Source organism: Poromitra crassiceps, assembly GCF_964638095.1.
Source record: "Poromitra crassiceps genome assembly, chromosome: 23".
Classification (NCBI taxonomy): Eukaryota; Metazoa; Chordata; class Actinopteri; order Beryciformes; family Melamphaidae; genus Poromitra; species Poromitra crassiceps.
The window spans coordinates 12,083,720-12,099,104 of NC_139639.1; the positions used below are offsets into that span (position 1 = coordinate 12,083,720).

Genomic DNA, 15,385 nt, shown 5'->3' on the forward strand with positions numbered 1-15,385 from the left:
ATGCTTCTGCCGAGACGTCGCTCCTCATTCCTGGGCCAGCCGTCGGGCGAGCCCCGGCCCTCCTCCAGCAGTGTGAGGATAACCTCGGCCAGCGGCACGCAGGTGCCGCGGGGCGTGTTTGTGGGCACCGCCCCGGTGGGTGGATTCTCCAGCCTGGGCACGCGTGTGTCACGGCGCGCTCTGGGCATCAGCAGCGTGTTTCTGCAGGGTCTGAGGAGCAGTGCAGCGCCAGTTCTGCCCCGCGCCGCCCACACTAACGTCCCCAGCCTCAACACATGTCTGATGGAGTACAGAGACAAGGTCCGCGCGCTCGAAACCCTCAACCAACAGCTGGAGGAGCAGATCCGCCTCTGTCTGGACCGCAGGGCCCACAGCGCCGGGGCTTGGGGCCCGCTACGCAGGGACTGGGAGGACGTCTACAGACAGGTACTGACACACTGAATCAGAATCAGAATCAGCTTTATTGGCCAAGTGTGTATATTACAAGGAATTTGACTCCGGTTTGCATTGCTCTCAATACACTCAGACACATACGCCCACAAACATGCACAAGCTAAAACAAACATGGACACAGGTACACTTAAACATTTACATTAACTACTAGGCTATATATAACTATAACTATAACTATAATTGGGCTCTATAATACTTTGTGTGCTCACGCAGCTCGTGATCACCTGCTCAATGAGCTGCACGGAACCCCTCGCCTTATTATAGTAGAGAAATTATAAGTGTGTCTATTTTTAAGTACGTATATATGAAATTATGTGTACATATAATTATATATATATATATATACACTGTATATATATATACACTGTATATATGTATATATATATATATATATATATATATATATATATATATATATATATATATATATATATATATATATATACACTGTATATATATATGTGTGTATATATATATACACAGTATATATATACCCTAACCCTAACCCGAGTATATAGGACTAGCTGCCGCCGGCAAGGCTCCAAGTCGAGGCGGATGCAGAAGTATCTTTTCCGCTTCAGACCCAAATCTCAGAATATTTTTTACTCTCAGTTTAGATTTAGTCCAGAACTCCATGGCTGGCTGTATTGTAGGTAGAGAGATAACAGAGAAACTATGATCACAACAGACATTCTGCTACATTCTCTACATTCCCCCTGAAACCCCCTCAAGGACCCCTTGTGGTCCCCGGACCACACGTTGAGAACCATTGACCTACATTATACTACAATATAGCCCAATATAGCCCAACACACTGCCCCATACTGTAAATATAGCTTTGATTCAATCAATCAATTAATTGATCACTACAAACACATACACAAATACCCGCTGCGGGCAGATTGGCAGCAGTGACAGTGTAGTGTGTGTGTGTGTGTGCGTGTGTGTGCGTGTGCGTGTGCGTGCGTGTGTGTAGGTGAGTGAGGCCATCTTGGACAACGCCAGGCTGATGCTGCAGACGGAGAACGTCCAGGCCAACGGCGAGGACTTTAAAGACAGGTCAGCTCCATACGGCAATATATCGCGATACTTTTTTCTGCGATACTGTATCGATACAGTATTTATCGATACAGTATTGATATTGTATCGATACAATATCGATACTGTATCGATACAGTATTGATATTGTATCTATACTGGGCCTGTACGAGCCCGACGGCTCGTACAGGCACTTGTTCTTTCCCGCCTTGATTACTGCAATGTTCTCATGGCGGGGCTACCTGCCTCGGCCTTCCAATCCCTCCAGCTCATCCAGAACGCAGCTGCCCGACTGGTGTTCAATCTACCTAAATTCTCTCACGTCACTCCCCTTCTCCGCGACCTCCACTGGCTCCCAATTATAGCCCGCATTAAATTCAAGACTCTTGTACTGGCCTACCGGGCAGTTTACCGGTCAGCCCCTACCTATCTGCAATCTTTGGTCAGTTTTCAAACAACCAACCGTCCCCTCCGCTCCTCCACCTGCACAGCTCGTCTTGCCCCTCCATCACTACGTGACCCTGGGGGCCGCTTAGCCCACTCACAACTCTTTTCCTCCCTGGCTCCTCAATGGTGGAACGAGCTCCCCCCCTCTGTTATGCTGGCTGACTCGTTGGCCATTTTCCGCCGGAGACTAAAAACACACTTTTTCGAACTACACCTGGGCCCCTCCCAAAAGTGATGTGTGGATTTTATGATCCCGTTTTTGTTTCTGTTTATTGTTGTTTATTGTTGCATTTTATTGCTGTATTTTTATGCTATATTGTAATATGCTGTAAGTCGCTTTGGACAAAAGCGTCTGCTAAATGAAATAAAGTAAAGTAAAGTAAAGTAAAGTAACACACTCAATACAACACTCAGTAGTTTTGTGCACTAAGTTATCAATATAAAGTGATGTACATATTATTACACTACCTGGGTGGTACACAGTGTGTTGTAGTTTAGCTAATTTTTTTTTAATTTTTAGTAAATTTTGAGTATTGCAATATATCGCAATATGTATTGTATCGCAATGTATCATGATACAATCGTATCGCGACCCATTTATCGTGATACGTATCGTATCGTGAGGTCCTTGCCAATACCCCGCCCTAGCTATATGTATTATTATTATTATTCTATGCCCATGTAGGTCATATAGAGGCACCAGTATTTCATAACCAGTTTAAAAGTTCAGTGTATGGATTTAATTTTAACGGGCGGAGGACGACCAGGTGTGGGCGGAGGCGAGTAAACTTGCTGTGAAGCAAAGTCTATATGAAGTAGAGACGAGTAAGACCAGGTCGAGTAGAGCCGTACTGTGCTGTAATATGTGGTGGAAATGAGCCATAAACCTAATCCCTAACCTCAAACCAGCTTCACTAACCTTAACCTCAAACCAGCTTCACTAACCTTAACCTCAAACCAGCTTCACTAACCTTAACCTCAAGCCAGCTTCACTAACCCTAACCTCAAGCCAGCTTCACTAACCTTAACCTCAAACCAGCTTCACTAACCTTAACCTCAAACCAGCTTCACTAACCTTAACCTCAAACCAGCTTCACTAACCCTAACCTCAAGCCAGCTTCACTAACCTTAACCTCAAACCAGCTTCACTAACCTTAACCTCAAACCAGCTTCACTAACCTTAACCTCAAGCCAGCTTCACTAACCTTAACCTCAAGCCAGCTTCACTAACCCTAACCTCAAACCAGCTTCACTAACCTTAACCTCAAACCAGCTTCACTAACCTTAACCTCAAACCAGCTTCACTAAACCTAACCTCAAGCCAGCTTCACTAACCCTAACTTCTGAAGCAAATACATTGGTTGTAGCTTCATATATTTACTACTTTCCTCCGTTCCATATTATTAGGATATACTTGTTTTTTTATTAAACCTACGCCTAAGTCAGTCATTTGACTGTGAAAGTACATATCATGTACTTTTACTTCATAAATGACTAAAACAAAATTGTTTAATTTTGTATCGATGGACTACTCGAACCTGAACGGTTTCAGGTGAAGGGGCGTAACAGCTGTGTGATCTCCCGCAGGTTCGAGAACGAGCAGCCGTTCAGGAAGGCGGTGGAGGAGGAGATCAGCTCGCTCTACAAAGTGATAGACGACGCTAACATCACCAAGGCCGAACTGGAGGAACATCTGGAGAACATGAGGGCCGAGCTGAGAGGCCTGGAGCACAACCACGAGGAGGTCTGGTCACTCAATAGAGTACCGCAGGGATGACATTTTTTTGTAGGCTTTATCCAGAAATCGCCGCCATTTGGTTCTTCAGTGGAAAAGTCTATGGGGTTTTAGAATGGGGATTTCACTTAAATGCATAAAATAAGGTCTGTGGTTAACAAAGGTTTATGGGAACGCGAATACTCTTCACAAACGTGAATAACTTTTATGCCTTTTGAAGCGTTTTATATAAATCGCATAAAAAAAAAAACGCATTTACGTTCCAAAAGTCATAAAAGTTGTTCACGTTTGTGAAGATTATCATGCAGAACCCAGATTCGCGTTTCCATAAACCTTTGTTAACCACAGACCTTATTTTATGCATTTAAGCGAAACCCCCATGTTAAATCCCATAGACTTTTCTACTGAAGAACCCGGAGGTTTACTTCCAGACTCATTCCTGTGGCTCTCTATAACTCAGGTGTATTCACACCTGTCTCGTTTAGACAGCAGTATGCAGCAGCGAGCAGGGTTCACCACTTTTAAAGCTGAACAAAGCAGCACATAAAGTGCTGCTTGGTGGATCATATGAATGCAGAATCGAAAAGTGTCAACTCACGATCTGGTAAAGGTATCAAGTCTCACTGTGAGAGGTATAGCCTTTTGTCAATGAGCAAGGACACATTCAATTGTGAGAATTTGAATGGTGTTAATGGCGTTTAGCATAACGGTCTCTTGTCAGGCTACGGCTAAGCCTAACAAGCTGAGACATTAGCTCTGGCTAGCTGGAGCTATCTGGCTAATGCTAGACAGCCTTTAGGCTTTCTTCAACTTTGACTGAGAGACATAACATACAAGAGAAGAAGAGCTGCTAGACAAAATAGCAGTCAAACAAATTGTTAGCTATTTCTTAACCAGACTCAATAAATACCTCAACTCTGATGTGGTTTGTCCAGTGGAGTTGCCGTACGCTGTCCAAGATGGTGGCCAGGCAGCAATGCAAATCGGGCCCGACCCGTCTGACCCGTGTGTAATCCGTGCAGGATGTGCGGGTGTTGTACGGCCAGATGGCGGGCGGACGCGATGTGGACGAACCCGACTCTCCCATAGAAACCAGTCTGGACCAGATACTGGCCTACATCCGGACCCACTGGGAGAAAGTGATAGAGAGGAACCGAGCTGAGACCGACAGCTACCTGGAGTGCAAGGTACAGGACCAATCAACAGTTATTGAAAGTTGATTTAAGTTGTGGACCAGTGATGTCATTCATGCACAAATGACATCTCTGGTCCACAACTCAAATGAACTGTCAAACTAAATTAATGTCTGCAAAACGGTTTACAGTTTTCAGATATGTGTGCGATCATGTGCAAAATAAATCAGCATTGGTTTCCGGTGAAGTTGTAGTGAACTAAAACATGCTGCTGGCGAGCTCTGATGGACAATAACCACAGGTGCAGCCTCAGATCATGTGGGACACTGATGGGTTGCCTCAGGTGCGGGTCTCGGTAATGAGCTCTTCTCCCTGGTAACACTCTGTTTGTATGTTAGTTAATGGAGGAATAAACGATGCCAGCGACTTGAAGGATCAACTGAGAGCCGACCTGTCTCTTTGTTCTTGCGTCTGCTACATCGGTGACCCTGACGTGATCTGAACACACAACCTTCTGAACTTTAATTGAGCAGCTAAAGGGTGTGTTGCTGCCTGTCTCCAGCAGGCGGAGTGCGTGAGTAGCCAGCTGAGCCACGAGGAAGAGGAGGTGGAGACGCTGAAGGCTGAATGCAGCGTGGCCGGCTGTAAGATCCAGAGCCTGCAGGCCGAGACCGAGTCCATCAGAGCCCTGGTGAGTTTACTTATATACTGTAGCCCTAACTCACAAGCACGTCTCAGAGGACTTTACAGATAATATGTCTAGCTACGTTTTGCTACAGATGTTACCTGTTTCGAAATACCCTATTGCTGCAAAAGTAGTGCCGCGGTAATGGGTTTGATTTTTTCTGTGCGTTTGCATCAGTAAGAGTCCAACAAATGAAATTTGAGAATCCACAGATTCCAAGGGTATTAGTCTGATCACTCTATGACCAAAACTCACTGAACTAGCAGCCAAAGAAAAACATTTTGCGGCAGTAAAGCACAAAGAAAGCTTATAAAAAACAACCATAACAAGACAAGAGAGAGAGGAGAGAGAGGAGAGAACAAGAAGACAGGAGAGGGACAAAGGAGGAAACATCCTCAAGAAATATTTTACTGAACAAAATTTTAACAAAAATAATAAAACCTACAGTAGAAACTAATTTCCTACAAACCAAAGCTAAAGTAAAACTACCAAACTGAAATCGAAGTCAGTAAACCAAACTCACCAGCATCCTGTGTGTGTGTGTGTAGAAGCGAGGTCTGGAGAACTCTCTGGGCGACGCGCGGCACTGGCACAACCTGGAGCTTCAGAACATGGGCTCGGTGGTGTCCAAGCTGGAGGCGGAGCTTAGCGACGTGTGCGGTGACATCGAGATGCAGCGCCGCGGCTATGACGCCCTGATGAGCAACAAGCTGCGTCTGGAGCATGAGATCGGAGCATACCATGGCATCCTGGATGGGGAGGAGAGCCGCTACCACCCCAACGCCCCCAACACGTGAGTTCTGATGGGATTTATGACATCACTGATGTCACAGTGGGATTTCATCAATGGGATTTATGACATCACTGATGACATCACAGTGGGACAGAGAAACAGACAGAGCCCGGACAGCCCTAGCTCCCAATTATGACATCACTGATGATGTCACAGTGGGATTTATGACATCACTGATGATGTCACAGTGGATTTATGACATCACAGTGGGACAGAGAAACACACAGAGCCCAAGCTCCCATTTATTGCTCTTATGACATCACTGATGATGTCACAATGCCTATGACATCATCGGTGGGACAACAATTGAAACAGAGAACAAACATTGCCTACTTGCTCCCTTTGAATATAATATATAAGAAGATTCATCTGTGCATTGATGCCTGCAGCTGCTTTTATCTGTTACAGCCCACGAATCACACGCTACAAGCCGAGAATATGAACTTGTATATTGCTATTAACTTCGCAATAAGCAGTAGCCTATTATGTGTGTTATGAAGCGCATCTGTAGCCTACCAGCAGGCAATAACAATGCCACAGTGACAACTGGGCCAAGTTAGAGAAAGCATGTTTGTTGTAAAGCAGAATCTAGGGGACTATCTAGTGGAGAAAACAGAATCTAGGGGACTATCTAGTGGAGAAAACAAAACAAATAAAAAATCTGGTTGTTTTGTTGTGGATACGCAGCGCATGCCTGCATGGAGAGCTGCACTGGCTGCCTTGACCGAAATAGAAGTGAGCATTCTGTGTTAAGGAATGGAAAATTGTATTCTAGCATAGAATACTAATACCCAACCCTAACCGCACGATCTCACTCAATTTGACCATACCAGCGATAATTATAATAATTTTGGGTCTAATATGCATCCTAATTTAATATTTTATTTCATGGTGTGGCCTTTCTTATCTCATAGCGCAAGTTCAGCTGTTTATGTGCTTTGTCTAACTTTGTTCCATGCATGTGTGATGCCCTCGCGCTGCCTATTTCATTGACACTGTCACTAAACATTGTTTCACAAGCGAAAATAGTATAACATTTGTTCGGGGAGGGTCAATCATATTTTACAATCACTTGTGGAGGGTCAAGGAAAATATATAAATATATATATATTTTGGTCAGAAGGGTCACAGCTTTTTACAGAGCACTCCAAATCCATGACCCCCCCCCCCCTTCTAAATATTGAACGGTCCCTAATGGGGATCTAAATAAACGAACAATCTATCAGTCATCATAATACCACCTCTCCAGGTCCTCAGGCCAGCCTTCAGAGCCTAAGGGAACCTCCAGTCTTGCTCCAGAATCCAGGACCGATGCTGCAGCACAGTGATGCCCAGTCTGCTGCCCCTGTGTGGAGGATCTGAGGAACACCACCACACCCAGCTCAGGACCTTCTGGACCACCGTGTTTACACCAGACATGTCACCAAAGACCACGTGATATCTACAGCTCTGAGGGAAGGATGAAGAACCTAAAAGCCATGCTTGAGTAAAAGTACAGATATCTTAGCAGAACATGACTTTACTACAAGTTTAAGTCACCTATTAGAATATCACTTGAGTAAAAGTACAAATATCTTACCAGAAAAATACTTTAGTAGTTTAGTACAAGTTAGTCACCTATTAGAATATTACTTGAATACAATTACAGATATCTTACCAGAAAGACTTTAGTAGAAGTTAAATTCACCTATTAGAATATAACTTGAGTAGAATTAGATATCTTACCAGAAAATGACTTTAGTTGAGGTTAAAGTGACCTATTAGAAAATTACTTGAGTAAAAGTCTTAAAGTATCTGATATTTACTGTACTTAAGTATGAAAAGTAATTTTCTGATATTAAATCTACTTGAAAGTAAAAGTACAAGTAGGCATGAGTGGAAATCTTTGAGTTTTATAGGGTTGTCAAACAATGTTATGGTGCATTACCGCCACCAACTGGAATTGAGTGTGCATCGTAACTTGCAAATTAGGAGCACTGATTCACCAAACCTGCTTGCTTCTTCCGATTTTACTTTGTAACTAAGATGCTTAGGGGAAATGTAGTGGAGTAAGGTTAAAATTGACAGACATATAAATACTCAAGTCAAGTACAGACACTCCCAAAAAATACTTAAGTACTATTACACCACTGAAAGGATTGTATATGATGGTGTGGTGTGCATCATGTTGGAAGTACAATGTTGAAGGTGACTTTCTTACAAATTGAGCTGTCCAAATGTTTTGAGAAGCCCTCCGGTGCCGTCAGACCTGCTGTACATTTACAGGAGAGGAAGAAGAACTTAACATGGATGGGAAACGTTCTCCTGGCAGGACTCCGTTTGGGGACATTGCTTAAAAATCTCCTTTCTGACTTCAAGAGGTCTTGAATAATCGCAAAACCTGACTGTATTAACTACGATGGTAAAGAAGTGAACACAGCAGCAACAAATACAATAAGGAAATGTGCTGAAAGCTTGTTGAGTGCAACCCTGGTCAGCTTCAATAAACTCACAATGACAAACTCATTTTCATCATTCCTGAAGAAGCGAAAGAAGAACGTTTGTGCCAAATTAAAATACATTGCCAATTTTCAACCAGCTTTATATCATTACAATGTGGGTAGTATATGGACATGTTTACCTTGCCTCCATGTTGCCTGTAGGGGGAGCCCCATATTCTCAGTCAAATGATGTATAGGGTTATAATAATAATAATACATGGGACTTGTATAGCGATTTTCAAGCTTTACACTATACACTAACAAAGGCGACGCTGATAATGCAACAGACAAACATGACAGACACACAGGGATAGGATTAGGCGGGGGGACCTATGAGAAGTTAGTCTCGCTGGCCAGCCTCCCAATCCCTGGTGGCGCAGGTCTCCATTGTGGAATTGCGATGGGCAGCGCTTAGCGGCAGTGCCCTTGGAAAATAGTTTCCAACAATCCAACTTTAGCATTGTTGTTATCACTGAGGCGGCAGGGCACTATTTATTTTTTTATAATTTCATGTTAATTTTAATTTTGAATTAGAATCTAATTCACTGTCAACTAGGGGTGGGAATCACCAGATGCCCACGATACGATACTAAAACAATACGATAATATTGTGATATGCTAGTATTGCGATATATTGAATATTGCGATATTTCGATATATTGTCTAACTCCTTTTCCTACCTTTGACCTCGACCTCACCGGAAGTAAAACATGCAGTGTTTTTTTTGTTTTGTTTTGGCCCCACACGTAGGCTACATGATTAAGCTTCTCTGGACTCAATACGCCACTGCAGGCGCGGACTGCACCAGGGGGTGCTTCGGGCAGATGCCGGGTGGCCTGGCATGGCCTGCATTTTTTTTATATCGATACTTGGCGTCCAAATATCGTCTATATCGATAAAATATCGCAATACTATGGTGTATCGATTCCCCTCCCCACCCCTACTGTCAACGTCCACACGAATACCTGCTATAATAATTTTATCTGTATTAAGGACTAAACTTGATAAGAACTACAAGAAATTCAGAGTATGGGCCAGGAGGGAGGTAGGTTAGTGTGACAGACTAAGATCAAGGCTTTTGAATGAGTTATAGTTAAGTTTAGGTCTAGCACCAAACACTCTATATCAGTGACAGATGTCGGAATGTAGACCTATTTAACACTTAAATTAACAAAAAATATCACTTACAGCACCTTTAATCAGACAGGACAACATGAGATATTTCAGACAGAAAATATTGAAGCCCTACAGGAGAAATCACAGATCCTCAACAACCAAAACATCCCACAGTCATAATTGATGTGACCTTGATCCTGTCAACCAGTTAAGGGGCTGTTTACACATGACGTGTTTTGCTGCCTGGAGCGCTTTTTGTGTGGAGAAATAAAAAGCAGATCATGATAATGTTAGCTAACATTAGCTTAGCAGCTGCTAGCTCAGTATAGCCACCTGTTATACTGTTAGCTTTTCTAGCATCACCTGACGTTAGCTTAGCACAGGGTACCCCCAGGGTTCTCCAAGTTCAATTTAAGACTTTTTAAGACCTTTTTAAGACCACGGAGAATTAAATTGAATGCCAACTTCACTGCCATAGCCTACTGGCAAAAGTATGAAGGATATAATGGATAAATGTAATGGCTTTTAAACCATAGAAAATAATTATTTATCAAGTACTTGATAAAAAAACATTTTATTATAATACTATAATACTTTATTATAATACATTATTAGTGACCAGGCCAGCCACTAAACAGTGGCCCTGCCGCCAATTTGCCAATATTCTTCTTCTTCCGGGAAGTTGGACTTCCCATGCATGAAAATAAACCAAACTTTTCACAAAGGTTCCACTCCCATGCCAAACTTCGTCTACGTGAATTTGGCACCAATAGTCCTGATGGTGGCGCTACAGCGACCGTCTAGTTTCAAACTTTGAAAATTCATGACAAATCAGGCATACGTGCTACGGCGCAACTTTCACCGAAATATTGGCCCAAGTGAGGAGAAACTTGTGTACACTGCAACCTACGGCCATATGAAGTCCAAAGACAGCAAAACTACAAAAACTGTAAAACTAATTAAACCCTACTCCCATATTTTCCCTTCAAACGACACCAAAACAGCATCTGCATCGTTAGACTGTCCTACACAAAATTTTCAAACAGATTTTCGATTGATCACAAATTGAGCCCACAGTGCATCAAAATGTTCTACTATAAACGGTATTGTAAACAGCTACTGCAAATTCTTGCTAAATAAAGCTTGATTCTTCACAAAACTTAACTCAAAGCGTTAGCAACGGGGCTTATCAAAAGGCTGGTTTCGGAAGTCTAGCGTTACCTGCTTGCCTTGAACAGTGCAGGCGAGGAGGAATCAACAAGCCAGTCGTGTTGCCAGATTAGCAACACTTCTACCGACTGCACAAATGCTCAGAAGACGTGCATCGTTTGCCAGTGAGACAGTCGGCTCAGTTGACATTTTCAAAACGGGGGGAATCCTCTAAACAGGGGGGGGAAATCCTCTAAGACCTTTGTAAATGTAAATTCAATACTTAGTTTGTGAATGACATTCAATACTTTTAAGGTCTTATTTTGAGAATATTAAATTCAACGCTTTTTTTTATACTTTTAAGACCCTACGCGTACCCTGCAACTTCTAGCTCAGTAACCAGCTGGTTCGCTCTTCCCCTGACATTAGCTTAGCAGCTGCTAGCTCAGTAACCAGCTGGTTCGTTCTTCGCCTGACATTAGCTTAGCAGCTGCTAGCTCAGTAACCAGCTGGTTCGTTCTTCCCCTGACATTAGCTTAGCAGCTGCTAGCTCAGTAACCAGCTGGTTAGCTCTTCCCCTGACATTAGCTTAGCAGCTGCTAGCTCAGTAACCAGCTGGTTAGCTCTTCTAGCAGAATACAGTGTTGTGCAACAAGCAAAGGCTTACCAGATATTTACAATACATGTCCGGTATCCATATCTGTACTGCCTTTATGATCGCTGTTACAGTAACGTCAATTCACTGATTACTTCCTATTTCTCCACCGCCACACCCACGTTCTCCATATTTGTTGTTGCTATAGGAAACGGCCAGCATCTCTGTCATTATGATTGGCCGGCTGGTAAAAAGTGATTCACGTCACCTGGAGATCATTTCTCAGCTTTTGAAAGCGCTCCACTCTGAGGGGAAAACGCAGACTGCGGCTTTTCTGGATCGTCCGCCTTTTGTGTGCCTCACGGCCACTTCGCTGCCGCTTCCTGTTGCTTTTAATGAGGAAAGAGAGCTGGAGGTTGGGGGGAAATGCTATGTGTGAACAGCCCCTTAGTTTGGTGCCACTGCCTGTTGTCCCGTACCATGTGTTACTGTAATCAATATGTCTGATCAGTGTACAGACTAATCAATATGTCTGATCAGTGAAAGGGTCAAATGAACAGACATGGAGACAGACAAGAGAACATGAGTATAAGCAGCCAACCTTGTTTCAAGTAAAAGGTTTCGTTTGGAAAGTTAGTTCCTCTTGAGTCTTGATATTCTAGTCATTTGAATCAAGTACAAAATCAACATTTAATGTTAGATTAATCAGTCCACAAACTTGCTAATTGCAGAATGCTAGCTAGCTAGCTTCACCCGCAAAGGCGAACTCTATAGCTTTTACCCATAATCCCACAGGCTTGAACCTTATAGCATCTGTGCACAGTGCAGTGGAGTGGGCGGAGCCTCAGAGCGCCCGTCGTACCTGGTAATGCTCAGCGAGCACAGAGGAGCGCGTCCCTGTCCCCACTCTCACTTCCTACTGTCCCGCATAGAGCTGGGTATCGGAACTCAATACCTTTAAGATATCGACCAAAATAAGCCAGTATCAAGTAGTTTTGAAACTTCTCGAGTCAAACAATACCTGCATTCCATCCTTTTTGATCACAGGTCTAGAAGAAAATTACTATTTGTATGGTTTTGCTCGCAGCCTATCACCACAAGCATTCTTTGATTTAATACCACATAGCAACTACAACCCATACAGTCTGTGGTGGTGAAGTGAGGCGTGGAGTGTGGTGTGGTGAATGTGATGGAGTTGACGGTGTATGTGACAGAGCTGACGTGTAGGCTATGTAATGGATGGAGTTGACGATGTAGACTAGGCGATGGAGCTGATGGTGTATGGGACGGAGTTGGTAGTTCAGCGTGCCAAAATGCCACGAAAATGTAAAACGAATGAAGTACTCTATCGGTGTACCACTTTAAGGGTACTGGTATAGGTAATATTTTAAATGTTACCTAGTCCTAGCCCTCTTCTCCGCTCTCAGTTCCTACAGTCCCTGATAGAGCCGAGTATCAGTACTCAATACCTTTAAGATAGCGACTGATATAACCCGATACCAAGTAGTATGGAAACTTCCCAGTCAAACAATACCTGCATTCCATCCTTTTTGTAATATTGGTATTGGTACTGGTATGTAAATTATTTTAAACGATACCCAGCTCTCAGTTCCTACAGTCCCGCATCAGAGATCCCATCTTTAATCTCCAGGTAACTCTGGGTGTCTGGGCTAGGCCGGCTGGAGGGGTATGCAGCCCACCCCCACGCCCCCCTCGTGGCACAGCATGGGCACCATGAAGCTCCAGAGGTTCAGTTCAGGATTGAACATCTCCACAGAGCTGAGGTTGGACTGTCCGTCATAGCCGCCCACGGCATACAGCCGGCCCGACGTGGCCACCAGAGACACTCTGCTGCGCCGCGTGTTCATGGCCACCAGGTGGCTCCACTGGCCGGAGGCAGAGTTGAACACCTCGGCCCCACTCAGGAAGGCGGAGCCGTCATACCCCCCCGCCACGTACAGCTGGCTGCCCAGAGCCACCGCCCCGTGACGACAGCGTTTATTCAGCATGCTGCAAGCAGGGTGCCAGCGGTCTGTGTAGTGGTTGTAGTATTCCACCTGCAGAATGGAGGAGGCATTACAACACAGACAGGACAGACATCTGGTCTGATGTCAGGACCAGAGGTGGGGATTACTGTTACATGTACATGTACATGTCTCTCACACACACACACACACACACACACACACACACACACACACACACACACACACACACACACACATATATATCTATACACATATATATATATATATAAATATAAATATAAATCCTCTAATAGTGACCTTTATTTACTGAGCCGCAGAGAGCCCCGGGCCTTTGTTGGAGGCAGGCCTATATTAGAGTAGAGGCCTTTATTTCTTAATATTAAACTCTCATGGACATACCGTACTCCTTTAATTTCCTGACTTTTATTGCAAAATATTGCAGAAAACCAACCCAAAGCAAATAAATTAACTTCACAGTTATGGTAAGTTGTCTTAATAACAATCAGATCAGTAAACTGGAATACCACAGGTATTAGCAAAATATAACATATCCGGTAAATGTGCCCAATGTCCAGTTTTCAGCACAGTCAATAAGAATCAGATTCAGCTTCACAGTGACCTCACAGTGAAAATACGCCCTGTGGCAACAAAACAAATCAGAGGCCTGTTTGGAGGGAGGCCTTTATTTGTCCGTGCAGACCGTATCCCCGGGCATTATTACAGTAGATGCCTTTAATGGAATAGAGGCCACTATTAGAGGATTTACGGTGTATATATATATATATATATAGACTATAATAATACTCACTACTTGAGTAGATCACGTCATGTGTTTTCTTTAATCTGGTGGAACCATTTTTCAATCAAAGGTGAAACGAGACAGATACTTACCCTTCCTGCCCCATTCACTTCAATAGAACTGGCCCAAAAGTCTACTCTGACTCCAATGCAACATTCAAAAGCTGTGATGTGAGTGACGTCTTATGATCTGTATAGGTTTCTTGGTTTTAGGACTCATTCCAACACCACTCTGATTGTAGAATTGATCTCTACTACACAGCTGTTACACTGAGCTGATTATAATGAGACAAACGAGTGTATGAATCTCATGTTTTTTATTATTGTGAGTCTGTCTGGTCTGTTACAGTGTGCGTTTGTCTGTCTTCTGTGATCGACTGACCGTGTTGAAGATCTGTAAACCGTCATGGCCGCCGGAGACAAAGATGCGTCCATCGAAGACCGTGACGCCGGCTGCACTGCGGCTGGCACTCATCTCCGTCACCACTGTCCACCTAGAGAGCCAGCAGGGACAAACAAACTTTTAACTCCATTTCCTGCACAGCTCCTTAAAATGAGAACTTTTCCACTGACAAACTAACGGAATGCTTTTATTGTGATTTATTTACTTTTACGTTTGAAAGTTGGTCACCATCCACTTAAATTGTTTAGGAGAATTCTGCAACAGTGTTTTGCTGTGAAACTCCACAAATGTTTTGTGGACTAAAGCCCAGGGTACACCAATGATTTGCAATGAGACAAAACCGTTTAGAACGTTGCAGGGAAAAGTTGCAGCGGTGTAAACTGGCCCGTCTCATCTCGATTCCAGCCGGCTGATAGCGTGTCCAGTAATTCAGTTTGTCAAGTCGCTGTCTCCATTTTATTATTTTGTAGGTCTACTGTCAAAGTTCGCCGTCTTTCAGAAACAAAGATCTTGTGTATGTCCTTATTATGTTGTGGGGTGTGTCGGTGGTGGAGAGGAGACTGAGTTCAGGG

The 15,385-nt window shown here is 43.6% G+C and overlaps 2 protein-coding genes across 2 annotated transcripts in view; one reads left to right on the forward strand and one right to left on the reverse strand.

Moving 5' to 3' along the window:
• bfsp2 (beaded filament structural protein 2, phakinin) lies at positions 1-7,722 on the forward strand (the record flags this gene model as incomplete). The annotated part of the gene is made up of 7 exons (XM_083658960.1): positions 1-426; positions 1,430-1,512; positions 3,526-3,682; positions 4,696-4,860; positions 5,369-5,497; positions 6,040-6,284; positions 7,584-7,722. The coding sequence occupies 7 exons, from the start codon at positions 1-3 to the stop codon at positions 7,720-7,722; spliced, it is 1,344 nt and encodes a 447-aa protein (XP_083515086.1).
• Positions 7,723-9,946: 2,224 nt separating this feature from the next.
• The window catches only part of klhl18 (kelch-like family member 18), a 32,232-nt gene continuing 26,793 nt past the window's right edge, over positions 9,947-15,385 (reverse strand). The window contains exons 9-10 of the mRNA XM_083659282.1: positions 14,793-14,904; positions 9,947-13,681 (exon numbers count right to left, since the gene is read on the reverse strand). Coding sequence (XP_083515408.1) covers positions 13,295-13,681; positions 14,793-14,904 — 499 coding nt within the window. The 3' untranslated portion in view covers positions 9,947-13,294. The remainder of the gene's footprint in view (positions 13,682-14,792; positions 14,905-15,385) is intronic.